The following is a 21,343-nucleotide window of genomic DNA, read 5'->3' on the forward strand; positions in this document are numbered from 1 at the left end:
GCGTGGCTGAGCGTGGTTTTATAAAAGTATTGAAATATTTTGCTTGGCAGAGAACACTGGGTTTTAGAGAAACATTATTAAAATCTAAAATCAATCTTTCATTTTCAAAGTTATTCCGAAATTTTGGCAGCCTAGAGTAAATTTATAAATGCCATAAAGAACGAGCATCACAAAAAATATTCCAAAGAATGGTTTATGAATTAAAAAACTATACATTCTAGTAGTAGTGAAAAATATAAAGACACTCAAAAGAATTAATAAATTACTTTACTTATTTGAAACGTGTTCACTGTTCAGATTGCAGATAATTTATCAATTTATAGAATGTGCAGAAATATTCAACCGAATATTGACAGTCCAAAGCCGACTATTAATGTGTCTAGAAGTGAGCTGACAAATGAAGAAAGGTGGACTTCATCAAAAATTTTCGATTGTTTTACACTCTGCTTGTTATGATACGAAGAGTTTTTTGCCTCTCTGTTATCGTTGAGAGCGATTTGTGCAATCCCTGCACCCTATTAGTTTGTTAAAATCCTAATTGAAGAGACTTTCAGTTCTAGACTGAATAATAATTTGTTCAATATACGTAGATACGATTGTACGACAATTCCCCAAATGTAACAACTCCTCGAATGCATGTTGCAAGTTTGATTCTCGGTTCGGCCTTAGATGCTTTTAGGTGGGAAGAATTTTCGGCTCCTTGAGCACAGTGTATCCTTTGTATCGCCACACAAGATATTCATGCAAGAAAAACTTTCAATTAATAACTGTGGAAATAATATTAAAATAGTTATAGAAGTTTCAGATGGAATGTTGAGCTATTGACGAAGAAGACGAAGCAATGAGAGAAGACAATGCTTTGTTTGAATGAATGCGTTCGGCTGATATGAAGCGAAGTGAGGAGATAATTCTTTTCTTTAAATGAATACGTTTGCTCGGAATAATGAACGCAATGTCTTTTGCTCGGTATAAGACGAAGGGAGGAGATAATATCTTATTCAGATGATAGCATCTCCCAGTATTAAGCCAAATTAAGGCCAAAATTCGGCCGCATCGAAATGATAAATTACTTTCATCCTTATTCCGAGCAAACGCCTACATCTAAAAAGTGAAGCTCATTCCCTTTTGCCTTATCTCGAGCTAACGCCTATTTCCGAAGAAGGTACCACATCTACCATTTCCTTACCTCGTAAAAATGCCTTTTTTAAGTGGATCACATTTACAATTATCTATTCATCGACTTCAAAGCCGCATATGATACAATCGATCGGGACCAGCTATGGCAGCTAATGCACAAACACGGATTTCCGGATAAACTGACACGATTGGTCATAGCGAAGATGGATCGGGTGATGTGCGTAGTTCGAGTTTCAGGGGCATTCTCGAGTCCCTTCGAAACGCGCAGAGGGTTAAGACAATGTGAAGGTCTTTTGTGTCTGCTATTCAACATCGCTTTGGAAGGGGTAATACGAGGAGCAGGGATTAACACGAGTGGTACAATTTTCAATAAGTCCGTCCAGCTATTTGGCTTCGCCAATGACGTAGATATTATGGCACGTAACTTTGAGAAGATGAAGGAAACCTACATCATACTGAAGACGGAAGTTAAGCGGATCGGACTAGTCATCAACACGTCGAAAACGAAGTACATGATAGGAAGGGGTTTAAGAGAAGACAATGTGAGCCACTCACCTCGAGTTTGCATCGGTGGTGACGAAATCGAGGTAGTAGAAGAGTTTGTGTACTTGGGCACTGCACTGGTGACTGCCGAAAATGATACCAGCAACTGACAATCTACAAAAGGCTCTTTAGACCGGTAGTCCTCTACGGACACGAGACCTGGACGATGCTTGTGGACGACCAACGCGCACTTGGAGTTTTCGAAAGGAAAGTGCTGCGTACCATCTATGGTGGGGTGCAGATGGCGGACGGTACGTGGAAGAGGCGAATGAACCACGAGTTGCGTGAGCTGCTGGGAGAACCATCCATCGTTCACACCGTGAAAATCGGACGACTGCTGTGGGCCGGGCGGCTCCACCCCAGTACCCCGAATCCCAGTACCCCGAATGCCATTACCCCGAAGGCCACTACCCCAAATGGGACAATAACCCGAAAGTCATTACCCCGAATGGGACACTACCCCAAAATCCATTACTCCGAAAGGCCATTACCCCGAATACATTCCGAATCTGTAGTTTTTTCCAGCATTATTTATAACACCTACAGATACTGATGAATCGTAAAATGACAATCTTTGAAAATAATAAAAGTATATACACTGATCCCACATATATGGGTCACTTTGTAACAATAACTAGTCACTCCATTTTGCACATTCGTTAAATGGAAATGACTCATATTGGTGTGTGAACCATGATTGTGGGGCCAGTGTACTACTTAGAGTTACTTAGAGAAAGGCAATAAAGGTTCTATTTAACCAACATTTTTATTTTTCTGTCTAATTAACTTTAACTATCATTCTATGCCATTATTATCTGGGGAAGAGTTATTCTATGAAAGCAGAAAAAAAGAGATTTGCCTGCTTAAAATGAACGTGTTTGCTCATTTTGAGGCGAACAGAGAAGATGATGCCTTCAATGCGAATAAAGGAGATAAAGCCTTCTTTTAATGAACGTGTTTACCCGGTTTAAGGCGAACATAGCTGATAATGCCTTTTTCAATGTACGCATCTTCCCGGGATAAGATGAACAGAGTAAATGAGTAGATGATTATTTTAATGAATGCAACTGCCCGGTTGCGAACTGAGTTGAAAACGCATTCTTTAAAGGAACGCATTTGCCCGGTATATGGTAAAGAGAGTAGATGATGCCTTCTTTAAATGAATGCATTTGCCTGCCGAGCCGAGCTGATAACATCTTCTTTAAATTAAAGAATTTGTCCGGCTTAAGGCAAACATAGGAGATGCTGCCTTCTTTAAATAAACGCGTTAGTCCGATTTGAGGGGAACATAGTTGATAATGCTTTCTTTTTATTGACGAATTTTCCCAGTATAAGGCCGAACAGTGGAAATATTGCCTGCTTTAAGTGAACGTGATTTCCCGGTATAAAGTGTTTACTCGATATGATGCCTTCTTTAAATGAACGTGTTTGCCCGTTATGAAGCAGGAAGAAGAGATAATGCCTTCTTAAAATGAACGCGTTCGCCAGGTTCAACGCTATTCGGTTTCTTCGTTCCGCATGCTTACCACGAAGATTGTCGCGCAACCAAAAGTCATGATGGTTTCCGTAGTCACTTCTTCACATAATTGATTGCACGTCACTATGGACAGATTAGATCAAACCAGAATGGCTTCTCAAATAAACAAATAGTAGGAACTCTGCATGGTAATATAAAGGTATCAAAGACCCCTTTATATGTTAATTCAAATTCATTATTAAAAAGGTTTCAAAAAACGCACATCTCTACAGAATAAACATTGTCGATAGCAACTTATGTAGGTGTGGAGCCGGTTACGATGACATCACGTAATTTGGTATTGCTCGAAAAACGATGCCTCTAGAGAACAACCCTTGGATACCCTTGTGGCCCGAGGTAAACAATTGCTTTTATTTACGATACCATCAAAATCCTCGTGAAAAATATGTAATTTGCTCGACTGAAGTTGCTTTACTGTTGAATAAATTGAAAAACAAGTAATTATTATTCACATGAATTCTAAATAAACTTCTTTTGATTTACGCTTTTTAAAGAAATAAACTATAAACTTGAAGTCATGACTGATTCGGGGTACTGGCATTCGGGGTAGTGACTCATTATGGGTAATGGCGTTCGGGGTAGTGGCCTTCGGGGTAATAGCATTATGGGTAATGGAATTATGGGTAGTGTCGTAGAGTCGGGCCGGGCACGTAGCCAGAATGTCGGACAGTAACCCGGTGAAAATGGTTCTCGACAACGATCCGACGGGCACAAGAAGGCGAGGTGCGCAGCGGGCAAGGTGGATCTATCAGGTGGAAGATGACATGCGGACCCTCCGTAGACTGTATGGTTGGCGACGCGTAGCCATGGACCGAGCCGAATGGAGAAGACTCTCATATACCGCACAGGCCACTTCGGCCTTAGTCTGAATAATAATCTACAATTATCTTATTCCAGGCAGATAAATATTATTAAAGGAAAAATTATAACATTCATTATTCTGTGGGAAACACTTAATTCTAAAGAAGGGACCATTGTATTACCATTGTATTATTCCGAGCAGATGCACTCTTTTTAAAGAAAGAATTACATTCATCATTGCCAGGTTCCGAGCAAACGCGTTATTTTTGATAAAAATGATTCACATCCACCATTGTCTTATATTTCTTAAGAGGGTATACAATTGAAAGGAGTTTTATTCAAATATAGAAAAATATTTACCATAATACCTACTTTCAATCGCAATTGCTGGACCAAGAGCATCAAATACTATCAAAAGATCTTGAGCTGATAATATCCAATAAGAAACTCTTAAACGTATCTTTGAATGCTGCTCTCTTCGTATGCATTCAGTCGATTGCAAAAATGTTTTTGCAGGAAATACTTTATTTTCGGGGAATTGTTTCATTTGGGGAATTGTTACATTCGAGAAAATTGCATTCGGGGAATTCTTAGAACATCAGAAACACATTAAAAATTAAATAATCATGATAAGTAACTGCCTCACTATTTTACTTATTCCAATTTTAAAACAATAACGGGATTATTTTTTTCTTTATATAAAAATACCTCGTGTTGATCAGATAGAAACGAATGATGACATGAAAGATGACTGGAGTTATCGGCCTCGGATTGTTCCTCCAGAATGGTTCGTGATCCAATCGTAAAACTCCAATTGACAAACTTTGACTTACGGCTCCATGGATAATTTGATCACATACACTCTGGACCCAGTGAATGCTTCGTATATTTCCTTCCAATGCGACATAGACCGTTGAAGTACTCGGAAATACCCAATCCCGCACTCGACCACAGTGGTTTCCCGTCCACTACTTCACTTCTGTCTATCTTGCGGTAAGCGAGCGGTTACACATTGAGGTACGGAAGGAGAGAGACAGAGTATGGCGCGTAGAGAATTATGGTTGAAATTGTAATAAAATTATCAATAGATGCTAATAATTCGATCCAATGCCAACCAAGCAGACACTCACACCATCATCACTGTACCATTCACTGGACTTTTCTCGTTTTCACCCTTCTCTTTTTTTCTAGCACAGACCATCCAGCAGACCGTCTACGGGGGTCTCAACTCGAATTTGTTGGAGTTAATTTCACTTCACAGGCTGCGGAAATTTCCCCGAAATGACACGGAGAGAAACAGATGTTGGGATTGTTAGGGTATCCGAAACTTGCTTAATCGTATTTCGATGAATTTCTCATCTCGTTCCAGATTTTCTCTTCACATATTTTTACAAAGAATGTGTCAATCTGTTTGGTCATTATTTGAGTCGAAAAAGCTTCATTCTTAAACATGTGCTTGTCAGTACCATGCAATATTTACAATTCCAAAATGATTTTGTAAGCGAGAAAAAGTTAATTACAGTGTACTTGCTAGAAATATCGAACAACGAATAGAAACTGTTTTGAGGAATATTCAAACAATTGAAAAAAATCGGGTTTCTTTTCCTCTAAAAAAATTTTTTTTTTGCTTTGTTGAAAAGGTTTATGCTGCAGTTTGCAAACAATTGACTCGATTGTTATAAAAGCAAATTTGTATATGTCACGTTTTATACAGATTCTGCATATTTATCATATGATCTCAATAATAATACAAACTCTAAGTATCATGGGGCATCATTTTACCTATGGAATTGTAGTTTTGTCGAAAAATGCACTGTTCTTAAATTATGAATTTTGTTTGGGACACCCTAACAAACACGCACATTTGCAGATTTCAACGCCGATGTTTAATGCTCCACGATAAGGCACTCTCACTCACAATTTCCACGATTGAAATCACTGAAATTCATGGCGTTTTGTCTTCTCTTCTTTCCTGTAGATTATTATTTGCCGCTCTGCGTTGGGAAAAGTTTAAATTTGTGACCGAATTTGCGATGAAAGTTGGTAACTTTTTTTCTCTTCTGCGTGTGCAATTACCGGTCAATAACTTGTTGTCTTCGAGTTCGAATTACAAGTGGAGCAAATCAGTATCTTATAACACTTCACCTTCGAACCGATATGCACAAAATAAGGCTTGATTTCGGAAACATGTGATCTTAGCGAACTACATCAAACCGTTTGAACACGCACACGCCTTCGAACCGATTCGAAATGACTAACAACTAGAACGACTAACGATTCGCGTACTAACCTCTGGGAGCCAGCGTTGGACCGTTTGTCGCTGATGCTCTTAAGATATTCGGACGGTTTGATCAGGTGGTTGGAACCGTCGGCGGATCCGTTCGGGAAGGCCGGCGGGACGAATGGCAGTACGAGCTGTTTGTTCACCAGATTCGGACCGTGACTGGACGACGAGAGAGCGGAGTTCGAGCGCGACTGGTAGAGCTGTTGCTGGCCGTAGTACTGATCATCGACTATCGCTCCCGTCTTGGTTGCTGCGCTGCCGTTGCTGGTCGTGGGGCTCACGAGACCGTTTCCGTTGCTGCTGCTGCCGCCGCCGCCGCCAGTGATGAGTTTGGCTTTCTTGTTCGCTGTTGCGAATAGATTGGTAAGAAGGGAAAACAGAGAAGAAAATTGATGAAAATTTTAGTTAGTCTGGTTGCAAACAACAAAACAAAGCCGACAATGAAGAACGACAAGTAAGATGTGGGTAAAATGCAATAGATTGCATAAAAATCAGGTGTTTCGCAGTACGTAGCGTTGACGGTTCATTTAATCCATATAACTGTTAAAGGTCTTGCCTTGATATCAACGTAAACCTTCATTCTAGCTTTTCAGGAGAATATCTATTTATACAGCAAGTTTTATTCTTTTCCATAATGTTTATTATTCAGTCGACTTTTAGTGATGTGCAAAGATCAAGCCATTGTTTGAAATGCGACTGAGTAATACACCAGATAATACGCCAAATCTGAATGTATAGCCAAAACATGAATAACAATAAATTAAATTATATTTAGTAGAATTTCCTTATTGGGAGTAAGATTTTACGCGGTTTTTTGGGCGGATAATGGATTTTTTGTTTGAGTGTGATTTTACGCCTTCATTAGAGGATTTAAATTCTTAGGTGTCACACGTCAAAAATTGACTAGTTCTACAGTATCGCATATTCTTCTTCTTCAACCCTTTTTTTTCTTCTTCGATGGCTCTTTATTCCAACTGAACCGTTTGTTTGAGATACTGCATATGTGGCATTTTTGGCCAAAATGAGATTTTCATATATTCTGAATCCTTGTTCGAAAATAACGGCCCTAAATAACGATTTGACCTAATATAGTGCCCACCCGAAAAAATCCTGGACCGGGCAGAGAATCGAACTCGCCAACTGCGGATTGCCTTTGCTCGCAATCGAAAGGCTAACTTGAGATTGCATATTCAGAACCACTGAATATACTCCATCAGAACTCTCAAGTTTTCTTCCTGAGAACTTTAGCTTACTTTAGTATGCAAATGCATGTTTTTGCATCCTATTGATGAACAACATACGAATTCTGAGACACCACCAATTAAAAACTATTTACTGTCGGAAAAATTTCCAGGTAGATTTTTCTCTAGGAATCATTTTTGGTGATCGGAAATAACACAGTTTTGTTACTTATTTTGAGCGCAGCAATTGGAACTGAATTTATTGGCGAGAAATTGTTCAGGAAATACATTTCATGAGAGTAAAAACATAAATAATGAATTTTATAAAAACCACCATCATAAGAAATCGCAAACGATAATATGTATGAAATGTGCAAAATGTCTATTAAATGATGAAAAATCCACGGGGTAAATTTCCCTGGGTAGCTTGGTGGGAAGAAATACCTTCAGAAAAAGAAGGTGAAAAAGGAATAATTTGTCAATTTCACATGAAATAATTACAAATATCTAAGAAAGAAGCATCGTTAGAGGGCGGTAATTATTTAAAAAGTTTAGACACTTCCGATGAAAGGGTCGAAATATGTTTTAGGATCTCCTAAGAAAGACAATGGATTTTTTTTAAATACAGGTCGGACTCGATTATCCGCAGTACCGATTTTATTTTCACTCTGGATAATCGAATCCTCCGGATAATCGAATCACCACAAAAAAAATCAAATTTGCAATTAAATAACAGAAAATTGTTTTATTTTATTTGCAGTGGTGTAGTCAAAATTTATTTGAGAAAAACATTGATTAATCCACCTAGCGGAATCGGTGACTTTCTGGTGTAATATGGAAAAATAGTATTTTTGCCAAAACATTTGAGTCCATAGTCGGATTCAGTCAATTTTCAATATGAAATGATAAGACAGGATTCCCATTTTAATGCAACTTGATGGTTGGCAATAGGTGTCAATAAAATAGCTAGACTATTTAAGATTTGTGTACAATAAATAGTATGTTTGCCTTTATTTCTTTTGAGTCCATTGTCCGATCCATGAAATTATCAATACTAAACAATGCTTCAATGACACATTCCAGCGTAACGCGACACCATGAGGAGTCGACTTTCAGCGAGAAATTAGGTCTGCTTTCGAAAATTAGCCTCGGGGACATATGATTAAACAGGTGTAAAATTATCCTCACTAAATTTCCTTTCTGATAGAATATTCATTTTGATATTTTTCGCTTTGAATATGATAAATATAGCGCGCTGCATTTCGTAACGCGACACCATTGCTGAATTGCACTTTTTCGCATTTTGAAATGCAATTGCGTTTTTCAGCTCTGGTATACGGTTTGGAGTCTCGATTTATTCTAATCATTTCTCGTATACATCAACAGAAATGAGGCTGTGAATTAAATTCACAGGAAAAACGGAAATTATAATGAAAATTACTGAATTGATATGAACACCGCCGCGTTACGCTGATCAACAAACAGTCTCCTGCAAATGGTGTCGCGTTACGCAAACGTGTTTATCGTTGATAGAATACGTAATTTCAGCCGATTTCGATGCGACACGTTATATTCGACACAGAATATTATCACATTATCTATCGTTGAATGTAGTTCGAGTTGGTGGTTACGATCTGGAGTTTCAGTTATTAAAATTTGAGGGACTAACCGGCAACAAATATGGAACTGAACCAATTCCATTCGTATCACATATTCAGTTTTAGAAACAAATTAAATGGTAATGGGTTTTCCTATTTTTATATTAGTCACACCCAAGTATGACCCGGATCGGTTTTTAAGTACATGGTCAGATGATCGATCCCCCTAAAAGTGAGTTTTTTTTACACTGAAATGTTCTATATTGCCTTTTTTCTAAGTTAACCATTTTGAAAGGTGATGATGGCCCAAGAAGCTCAGCAATGTTGAAGAGGAATATTTCTGTTGTTTTTTTATTCTACGTTTCTATTGTCTGTTTTCAACTTTTCATTTATTTCCGTAAAGATTGGAATACGTCTCATGTCTCAACCAATGTTTATCACAAGAACGTATGCGTCGTGCCCTGAGTGCACTACTTTTAACTACATTTTCAATCTTTACGCTTTACCCTTTACACTACTCAGAAAATAAATACTCAATTTTGAAAATAGTGTTTATATCATGGTGTAATTTAATTGTCTTGTTATTGTATATTCATTCAGGTCAAAGCGAAGTTCATTAGGATGCCTGATATAATATGTCTTTATTAACGAACAGGCCCAATGCTGGTTCATCTCGATTAACATAAAATGGATTTTTTTTTCAATTTATCACTCAGCAACTCTCTGTTAACCTTTTTCGATAGGCCCTTATTCTTGCATTGGTTTGGTGAAGTTTTTTTGCCTGACGCAATTTATTATATTTTCGACTACCGGTGACCAACACTCTTAAATTATTTCACCGATATTGACTGTGAAAATCTCTGTTAAAGTTTTTAAGATGAAATATCGACTAAATTGACGCATCTTCTTTGAAAGAATAAAAAATGCCGAGCTAGTAAGAGCGAACGAAAGGAAAATTAACTCAAATAATAAAAATCATCAAATTAAATGAAAAAAAAAAACACGAGTCTTTCGGTTGCTCAAAGCTAAAAATATATTTAAAAATCAAGATAAAACTTGTATTAAAAAACATAACTGCGGCTCCGTAACGCTTCACGTCAGATGAGCCTTTCAAATAAACGAACCATTGAAAAAATATAATCATACTTGGCATCCACAAACAAGTTTGACGGTTCGTGACATGGTAGAAGGAAACCGTGTTCGTCAGCAAACTGTTAGTTACGTTTATTTATATGAGTGGCATATTGCGTGGAAAAGAGAGAGAATTAAAACCCATATTAATCCACCTAGCAGTGATGATGCCTTTCTCGTGCATTATAAAATATATTGTTAGAATCACATTAGAAAGGTCAAAAAAGCTCTTTAGGAGAATAGATCACATTTTTTCGATCATTTTGCATGTTTTTGCATTAGTTAAAATGCATCGCCATCATTTCCGGAAAAAAATTTTTTTTTTGGTTTTGAATTTTTTTTCCAAGGGGGAAAAACAATGATTTTTCAATAATTCCAAAATGCAATGTCCGATCGAGCCAATTTTCAATAGCAAACAATGGGACCGCATTTCCCGTCGAATGCAACTTGTTGCGAGTAAATCGTATAATGCTAAGTTTCAAAAAATGTGTCTACAAAATTTGTACACATACACACATACACACACACACATACATACATACACACATACAGACATCACCTCAGTTCGTCGAGCTGAGTTGATCGGTATATAACACTATGGGTCTCCGGGCCTTCTATCAAAAGTTCTTTTTTGAAGCAATCATATAGCCTTTCGGTACAACTTTGTTGTACGAGAAAGGCAAAAAGCCTCACAATTTATTCGATAAAAAAAACTCAGTTTCACGTGACTTATTAACGGACGACCCCAAAGGGGTCACCAAACACCAAACATTTGTAATTTCCCACCACTCCGTAACATTTTTGTATGGTAACCTATTTTTTGTAGTATGGAGAGTTACGTTACGTTGTTTTGTTACGTTATTCATGTACAAGCCCTAAATTACTTGAAAGAAACCATTGTGATACTGTATCAATAAACCGAAAGCATTTTATCCCTTATTACAGAAGCACATTCAATTCGCGTAACGCGACACCATATTTCGGACCATACACTTTATGGAAAATGGTCCGATTTTGGATCTTAATACACGAAAAGAAAATTCTTGACGAGTACTAAGAGAATCCAAAATATTACTTTTCCAATGTTTGTACCTTTTGTCTAGTATCAATTATACGACTATTTTCGTAACGCGACACCATTTCAATGTCACTGTTTTTAAAGTACAAATATTTCATGTAAACTAAAATTTTCGAAGCAATACAATGTGCACACAAAAATATCATTTAAAACTGTATTTAATTACGTATTCATCAATACATTTCCACCCAAATAGGTGCGATAGAGCACATTTGTAAAAAAAATGATTAGGGAGTCTTTTTTTTAAACTAAAAGTCTGCTACTTTGATTGGCTATTAAACAATGTTCCGAAAACATTTTTCAGTGGAAGAAATGTTTTTCTTGTAATTCAATATGTATGTTTTCCTGACCTACAGATATTGGATCCTAATTTTTAGTTTGAAATTTTGGTCCCTTGGTGTAGAAGTGCGTGGATTGTGTCCAATAGGAAACAGGATTTCCCATTAAATGCAACCAGTTGGAAGCAAATAAGGATAAGGATAAGTACCGCAAAATGGGTTAGATTTTGTGCACTCAAAAACACAGACATCACCTCAATTCGCTGACCATAGACGGTCGGTATATAATACTATGAATCTGCTAGCCATCTAAAATAATGTTAAAAATTTAAAGATAATTTGGGAGATTTCCTCTGGAAGCTGGAAGGGGTCGCCGTGTTCACAACTAACAATTTGGTTTTGCTGAAGTTGTTAACTAAACCTAAACTCTGCTTACCTAAATGAACGTCCATAAATTACATAAGTGTGACAATCCATACACAATTTTAAAATGATTGATATAAAAAGTTTGATTTTTGCATTACGAAATTAATGGATTCTGCAAGATAAATTCCTTTACAAAACCTCCAATTGTAAGGAGATCGGTTCTGATTATGCATTTCTGCTTGTTTTACTCATGGTCCTCAATGGCAATTGTACTAAAACAAACCGTTTTATCACAACGTCGTTGGGGGAAATATTTCTCTGCCTTTTTTGGCATTTGTATCAGGTGATGAGCAATTATTTTTTTCATGTCTTGATATGATCGAAAAAACTTGAGGCTTCTTGTCTATCGTCGTTAATATATATTAAAAGCGAATTCTGCCATCCTTGTTATGCACCCAAACTATGGCGGCGAGGTTTCGCTTTCATGTGTCGAATGAGTGACTGCTCCATCAATTTTGGAACCACATTGGATTGATATAAATAGCAAATCTGAAGATGTTGTCTCAAATGCAACAGCTTAATTGACAATCGATCAAGAAATTACATGGCAGAAAAAAGAGAAAACAGACTTCCACGGGAAAGTACTTGAAGCGAGAAGTTTGTGGACATGTTCTAGAGAAAGTAGTTTAATCATGGAATTAAGATTGAATAGTTAAAACACCCCTACTGCAGTCCCTACCATTCCAGCTACGTTCATGTTTCTTCATATAATAATATTTTGTATGAATATGGCAGTAATATATTCATTTGAATTCATGGATTTGACATAGAAGCCTATAGTCAAATTTCAATATACAAAATAGCCTCTTTTCAACCCCCTCGAACAACCTTGATACGTCCCATATTGTTAAAATAATCGTATTGTATATTATAATATTGAAATTTAAAAATAAAAATTAAAAAAATCGAGGAAAAAAAATACTCCGGATAATCGAGTCTAAAATTCCGGATAATCGAGTCCCTGGATAATCGAGTCCGACCTGTACCGGATGAGCGAGGACGGTAGAAACATAAGTACTAGAACGCTAGTGGCGCTGTAGTCATTAAAACTATTTACATTAGCAATCTTATACCTTTGAATCAACTGCGAGAACATAAATAATTTTCCTGAGCTTGGAAATGGGCTTTCATACCATTTCCATCTTCTATCCTATACCTAAAAACTTGACTAGTTCTAGCAGGTAATTGTTAGAATTCGAAATGAACGAAAAAACACTCGTTTCGTTATTCAATTAGAATATACCACTCTTTCATTACTGTCACATTGGCATTCCGTTAACCAAGACGAACCTCTGCCATAGAACTTAACCCCAAAATTCCGATAAAATTCCGCATGAACTCGTGGCGAGTGCAGAGGTGTTCTCTGCTTGCAGTGGGCGAGTGATTGCATAATCAATTCCTTCCCATCCCCACACGACTTATTTAGGAAATATCTAGGTATAAGTTTGATACAACTCAGTAGGATTATTCCATGGTAGACGTCTTAGTGCATATTTGATAAATTTTGATTGCACTGCCTCTAATCTAGCTTTCCAATTAACCATATAGAGCCTCCAGACTACAGATGCATATTCGAATCCCGTACGCACTAAATGTGTAAAAAAGGCTTCGCAAGGTATATGGATCACGAAATTCACTGGAAAATCATATTAAAAACCCTAGATTCATGTATGCTTTCGCAATAATGCTAGAATAGTGACGTTTGAATGTCAAAGCTGAATCTAATAAAATACCGAGGTCTTTTATACACTCGACCATTTACAATATTTCGTTACATAGGGAGTAGCGTCAAGTGATGATGGAATTTCTACGTGTGAATGATATCACGGCTCATTTTTGGACTCTAACAACGAGATTATTATTATCATCATTTCACAAACATATCAGCTAGCTTTTGAAGTTTCAGACAATCTTCTATACATTTGACTACCAAGAAAATCTTAAGATCATCAGCAAAGAGAATTCTGCATCCTGAAGCAGTACAACCCAAGTAACATTCATACAGCTCTTTGGCATTCGATGTTATTTATTATGGTTTTATTATGGCAATAGGCTTGCTCTCCAGTTTTGCTAAAGCATTTACCACGCCTGAATTATAATCCATCTTCAAGCAGTTGAAGATGAAACTTGATTATGCATATGTACAACATGTGATAGATTCAGTTCGGAAAAGATATTGGAGGGTAACCGCCCCTTCGGTGGGCTTTGATCCCATGACCCCAGTTCGCTAGACAGCTGCTTTCCCTACTAAGCTACGAAGGACCTCCGTCGTCCACCGCAGCTAATCGGGTACTGATGAAACCAAATTCCCTGCACAGGTACCAGCCGATCTCTCGCAATACATTTTCAGAACTAACTCTTTCATATGTATTTTTGTACACATGCCAACTCGGTTTAATGGTTTTATTTTGTTGAGACTGAACGTATTTTATTATTTCATGTGAATGTTTGCATAAAGCTAGATCTAGAGTTTTCCGCAGGCATCAAGATTAAGTGGTTTAGAAAAGGTTTCAAATGAGGCCAACTGTCTTTTATAATGGCTTACAAATAGATTACGAAATGTTTTTGATGCCGAATTCGTATTCATGCTTTGTCATATTCCGATCTTGAAACCCGTCTTGCATTTACCCTTCAAAACCATTTCAAGAGTGGGCCAACTAGGCAGATACTACTCTCCAAGAGGTTCTGGTGTTGGCGATAAAGAATAAAATGCCTTGACTATGGTTTTATTGTTGTAGGATTCAAATACTCTTGTAGTGAATCATAAATCTTAAAATGTTACTTGGGAAGACATACATTATTAGAAAACAGGGAAAACAAAAGTGGTCTTAGATTACTCCCTTGAGAAATACCTGAGTTGTTACAGAAAGTATATGATTAAACTCCGCCTAATTTAACAGACAATCTGCGGTTTGTCAGGTATGACTCCAACCAAGTAATGAAAGAGTCAGTAGCATCCATGTGCCTCATTTTCGCAAGCAGCAAGCGATGATCAACACGGTCGAAGGTTGTTTTCAGATCCGTGTAAACGGTATCAACATGGAAACCTCGGTCCATATTTTTGATGCAGAACGATGTGAATTCAGTCAGACTGGTTGATGTAGAACGACCCGAGTAGAACCCATGCTGGTAAACCGAAATGTAGTTCTTTGCTTCGTTGAAAAGAAGATTTCCAACTAATATTTCTAACAGCTTGGACCCAGCACACAGCGATGTTATTCCACGGTAATTTGCGATGTCCTGTTTATCCCCTTTTTTAAACACAGGAAACATCATACTTTTCTTCCAGAACTTTGACTGCATCATACATTTATTGACTATTGAAGCAAAAGGTCCACAAAGAGTATCAATGCATTTTTTGAAACTCACCGAAGGGATTCCGTCAGCCCCAGGTTGCCATGAAGATATCATCTTCTCAATACCTATTCGTACTTGGTCACTGACCGAAAGGATCATTTGGCCGAAAAGGTAATTTGGTCGAAAGGGTCGTTTGGCCGAAAGGATCGTTTGGCCGAAAGGGTCGGTCCCCAAGTAGCACCTGCAACTTACTCCCAATAAAAAAAAAATAGACAGAAATGTAGTACACGAATTATATACTTGTTTCAACTGTAACTTTGAGTTTAGATTCAGTTATACTAAAGTTCTACATGTTTTGGGTTTTGGAAAGTCATATTTCTGAAAAATTTTCATTTGCATCTTATGTATGACTTAAATAAAATAGCAACATAATGTTTGATATAATTGCGATAGATCGAGACCTCTTTATAACCTTCTGCATGGCGTTCAAAAATAGGCCTTCAGAACACGGATTCGGCATTTTTGGTACGAATAGTCAATGATTTTGTAAAACATATTTTTCTAACCTTTAAAAATTTGTTGGCAATAATATGAATAATGTTCATCACCACACAGCGAGAGCAGATAAATCGTAAAATCCCTTGGACGAGTTGTTTATAACTGTATGTTTTTATGCATACCGATTTACGACGGCGTTATAACAAACAGCATTTATTATTAATGTTTACAGTTTCATGTGGTTACATTTGTGTTGTATATTAGTTTTCGGAACAGTTTTATTATTTCTTGTTGCATGCGATATTTTTGACAGATCATGTACAGTGCTGGACAAAAAATAGATTTTGCCTTTCAATCCTTTCAAACATCTCTCTCGTTCAAGCACATAGAAAACATAGGATTTATTATCTTTGAGAAACATTTTCCGATAAAAACAAATCCTATGCCCTTGAAAGAAAAAAAAAATATTAGGCATCAGCTCTACGGAGGAATTTAAATTGGATAAATCGGGTTCGCATTTTCATTTCATCGAACCAAACTTCTTTTGAACCAAAATTCTAAAACTTCTGTATCCGTATTTAATAATTAACTTGTATTACCGATTCAGATGCATTGATTTTTTATATCCATAGATGAATATTTTGAATTTGAAAATTATTGGGTAACTCGAGGGGTTTATATTCTTGATCTCGTATAGCTCCAGTATTCCCTTTTATAATCAGTGAAATAAAAGCAATTTGACTTGTTTAATTTTTTTTTCAACAGTGAACAGTTAGTAAAAAGAAGCAATGATGTAGTTATGGAAATGGGAACAGTTCCCCTATTTTAAATTCCCCTAAAATTGACTTGATAGTTATGTCCGATATTGGTTTTCCAGTTTACTTGGTGGTTCGGTACGATAATTTTTTATGATTTGACAATCTTTTACCATATATTGCGGATTCTGTTGGACTATTTTTTGCGTTTCGACAGGCCTGAAACAAGATCCACAACAAATGCATTGATTTGAGTACACTCTGTTAGCCCGACATACGGATCTATTAACCACGTATAACCATAATATCAAATACGAATAACCATTGTATCCTTGATTGTATCAAAATAACTTAATCTATTTATACAGCATTGTATATTTTTCCCGATAAAAGTTTTTTTCTGAAGGTAACAAAATATTCAACCGTCAGTGTACGATGAAGATGGCGATCTGAATTATGAAAATCTGTGATGCCCTTTGGTTGCGCTTGAAGCGTATGATACATATGCAATGTTTTCTCCACAAACTGATCGATAATATGATTAGTTTCTCAGGGTGCACCGAAAAATTAAAGCTACATGAGTATGTTTCACCATAAATTCTGAACCGCTTGTGGAATTGCAATATATATTTGTGGTGTGAAGAAAAATCGTCAATTTGGCATTTTATTTTCATTACTTGCATCATGCCTTCTACAGTATACATTTTCAAAATAAATTGAGCAAAACATCTAAACGAAATAAGATGACAGCTCGGTTTTCATGATTGTTATGATTCAGTTATAATAGAGATTCAAAATCATTTCATATGAAACTTGAGAAATGTTTGTATATTGACTCCACCTCTTGCGTTTTTTTCGTTGTAAACAAGTCGTATATAAGAGACTGGGAACGAAACTTAGGCTTGTGAAACAGTCATGATTGTATTGCTAATAGTGAGTTGGAACAAATTGTGTTGCTTGGGTCGGCCGAAAGGGTCATTAGGCCGAATGGGTTATTTGGCCTAAAGGGTCATTTGACCGAATAGGACATTTCACTGTCAAAAGTGAGAAGCGCGAAGTGAGTAGTGGGACGTCTCACTAACATCGAGAAGTGAGAAATGAGGAGTTAGAAGTGAGACGTGTCACTTCTCTGTCCTCATTTCTCACTTCTCAATGTAAAAAAAGAGGAGCGCGAAGTGAGACGTCTCACTACTCACTCTTCATTTTTTCACTTTCCACCGTAAAAAATGACTTTTGACAGCGAAATGTCCTATTCGGCCAAATGACTCTTTCGGTCAAATAACCCTTTAGGCGTAATGATCCTTTCGGCCAAATGACCCTTACGACCCTTTCGGCCAAACGATCCTTTCGGCTGAACGACCCTTTCGGCCAAATAATCCTTTCGGTCAAACGACCATTTCAGCCAAATGACCCTTTCGGCCAAATGACCCGTTTGGCCAAATGATTGTCGGCCTAGTGGCATTCGGCTAAATGGCTTCCGGCCGAATGGGTTTCGGCCAAACGACCCTTCCCCGTTAAAAACTGGGTTATGTTATTAGTTTTGCCCTTAAAAAATGCTATCTATGCCGTTATGTATTTTACATTGAAAGACTATTCTTAAAGCTTCTAACAGTTAACGAGAACAAGTGTTTCTTCGGGAGTTTTTTCATAGAGTTTCTTTTCAATGAATTTTGCTTATTCCGAAGGTTTTAAGCTTTGGCTAACTTCATCAGTGGATTAAACGGAACCGGTAACTTGGTAGGAAAGTATTTCCTGAAAATCAGGTCATGTCACACCTAAACAATAATAAAATGAATCGCAGGGACAGGCATTCTGTTTTTCAAATTAGGTTTTTTTCGATTATTCTTTTTGAACTATTAGTAACTATTCAATGTCTTTCTGAATAATTATAAATATTCCGGAATCATTTACTGTAAAAAACTAACATGAAAAAAGTATTTATAAAAATAACATAAAAAATTACAAATCCACAAAACAAAATCGAGAATAGGACAGTTTGGAATCTCGCGAATATGTGGTCGGATTTAGCTTGTCATGTAAAGCCATGTCCATTTAGAATCCGGAATCATTTATTGTATTGCAGCGGAACGGAAAGTGACCGCTGCAAGAATTCTTTTACAGCGGTTTGTCTACCTAGGTGCCCACTTGCTGTGGTATGAATTTCACGAAGTTTCGTGCAGCGTGTCAAAAATTATTCCAGATGGAAGCCGAAAGGAGAGAAAAAAGTCTGCACACCCACGTTGATAATCCTGTCATCGACGATGGAACCTACGTCAAAATGGATTTCGGACAGCTTCCTAGCCAAAAATTCTACATGGTGACGGCACGAGGAGTAGTTCCTACGAAGTTTAAGTTTGCTTTTTGGACAAACTTGCAAAAAAAAACGGATGATTTTGGCAAGGGATATGCAACTGTGGGGCAAAGATTCAAGTGTTTGTGACGGACGAATAAGACGATGGACTCGAAGCTGTACAAGGAGGAATGTCTCAAAAATCGCGGTCGACCTTCCATAAAGCCCATAAAGGTCCCGTGAAGTTTTGGCCAGATTTGGCGAGTGGCCACTACAGCCGGGAAGTCATCCAGTGGTACCGCGATAATAACGAAGATATCATCGATAAAAACATAAATCCACGCAACTGCTCACAGCTCCGGCCCATCGAGACATTTTGGGCAGTAATGAAGCGGAAGCTTAAGAATAGTGGAAAAAGTGGAAAAACAGCTCGGGACGCGACTCAGATGACCAAAATGTGGAACAAATGTGCCAAGGAAGTTGACTCCGGAGGTGTGCAACTTTTGATGAGAGGAATAAAGAAGAAAGTGCGAATTTTCACTAGAAACAAGAAGAAATTATTTGCATCAATATTTTTTTCTTAAAGAACAGTGAATTACCCTTGTTTTGATGAATTAACCTTATTTGTACGTCAATCCGTTACCGAGATACAGATGATTTTATTATTCCGGATTCTAAATGGACATAGCTTTACGTTAAAGCTAGTTCACAGATCAGGAGCTTGTCTGCAAATTTTGCTCCCATGTATTTTCAAATGGGCGAGTTTCCGGCGGAATTCTTCAAGCTGTAACCCAACCTTTAAATTGGTAAAGATTGTTTTCACTCACTGCTACGAAATTTCATGAATCCCGCCTTTTTGGAAGAACATGAGAACAGAATCAGTGAACAAGATACCCGAGGTGTGAGGCAACTGTTAACAAAGTAGCGTAATTTAAATCAATTTCTATCAGAAAGGACTGTAGATTAATTAGATTTGATATTTGTCATCATGTCAACAATTATTTATGAAAATAATTAAAATTAAAATAATAAACATTTTCAAAAGTTTCCTTTTCGAGCAAAGACCATTTAATTTTTAAATATACAGATTGTCCAGAATTGGAAAAGTTTTTGATATTGGTAAGTAATCGAATCATTAATGCATGATTAAAACATATTTTAAAATTCCACTTTTTAAATTGAAAATGCGTAATTTTGTTCTTCGTGCTTTTTGTCCGTGAACCTTCGAAGAGTGAAATATTCGAAGTTTAGTATTTTTCCACAACTAACTTTATACAGTAGAAGGTTATGGTGATGAATGATGATGATGATGGTGATACTACCATCTATTGTAGCAAGGCACCTGCCGATAGCACTGGCCATATCTGACAAACGATTTGATCATGATTATACTACTGTTTGTATTTCATCAGACTCCTGTATGAAGGGCCAAAAATGGGTGGGGTGGTTCCATAAGCAGAGACACTTATGCGAATCCACGGGAGGATTATAGAGAATCTCCTTCCAGAAGAAAATTCGTACATACAATATTATAATCTAGCCCTCGTTTCCCAGATTGACCCAATAGATGGGGAGAAGAGCCCGCCCTTTATCCACGAGATGTTAACAATAGGAAGTTGGCGATTCCACTCTTCCTATCCAAATCGCTTCAATCGGGTGAGTTATGGTGATGAATGATTTACTTTAAAATGTTTCTCTAGCTTCTTACACGGACCATACAAATTAAGCTCCATAGTTTTGATATTTCCTAAGATTTTGTCACAAGGTAGTTTGACATGTCCCGTTTTTTCACCCAAACGATCTGATCAGCCTACAAGGAGCAGATGTATGTAATAGCATAATTTCTGAACCCATGGCACGATTTCAGCCTAATTTGGATCACACATTCTTTATTAGAGGGAGACGATGATAGGCCGAGGGTGTGGTCATCAGAAAAAAAGAGAAGGTGTAGGGGTGTATGTATTTTTTAGAAAGCGAACAATTCAGTTCTGTGTTGCCTCCGTATTGTGTGGTGTGCCCTGAAAACGCGAGTAGATTCAAATTTAGATTCCGGGAGACAATCTTGAGAAAAAAATATTTGTCTTAAAAATACAGGAAAATTCAAATTACGTGCGTATTTTATCCGCAAGAAATTTTCAAGTCCCGATTTTTTTCTAGATTAGATTATATTGCAAGCATGACTGCCCTATATTGAAATGAATTTCATATCAGCATAGGACAGTAATATTTTCAGCGACAGTTAGGTATCGTGTGCATTTATTTCTCAACATCAGAGCTGTTGTTCAAATCGTAGACAAGCTCGGTGGTCTAGTGGCTATCGTTTCTGCCTTTGAACAGAAGGTCGTGGATTCGATAGCAGGCCCGTCCCTTTCCTATTCTGTAAGTCTTTGTTATTTCTGTGTTTCACGTTACATCAAACCAATTCCTACTGTTATAGCTTCCGCACTAACAATTTCAAAACTTCATGTGAGAGGTCGTAGAGTTCTCTGCACATTTCAAGTACAGGTGT

General features: G+C 37.2%; 1 protein-coding gene across 3 annotated transcripts in view; it reads right to left on the bottom strand.

The window, feature by feature from the left end:
• Positions 1-21,343, bottom strand: part of LOC134205563 (uncharacterized) — a 624,943-nt gene that overhangs the window by 36,659 nt on the left and 566,941 nt on the right. For all 3 annotated transcript variants that reach the window (XM_062680895.1, XM_062680894.1, XM_062680896.1), the window contains one exon: positions 6,309-6,648. In XM_062680895.1, coding sequence (XP_062536879.1) covers positions 6,309-6,648 — 340 coding nt within the window. The remainder of the gene's footprint in view (positions 1-6,308; positions 6,649-21,343) is intronic.

Source organism: Armigeres subalbatus, chromosome 1 (genome assembly GCF_024139115.2).
Source record: "Armigeres subalbatus isolate Guangzhou_Male chromosome 1, GZ_Asu_2, whole genome shotgun sequence".
Classification (NCBI taxonomy): domain Eukaryota; kingdom Metazoa; phylum Arthropoda; class Insecta; order Diptera; family Culicidae; genus Armigeres; species Armigeres subalbatus.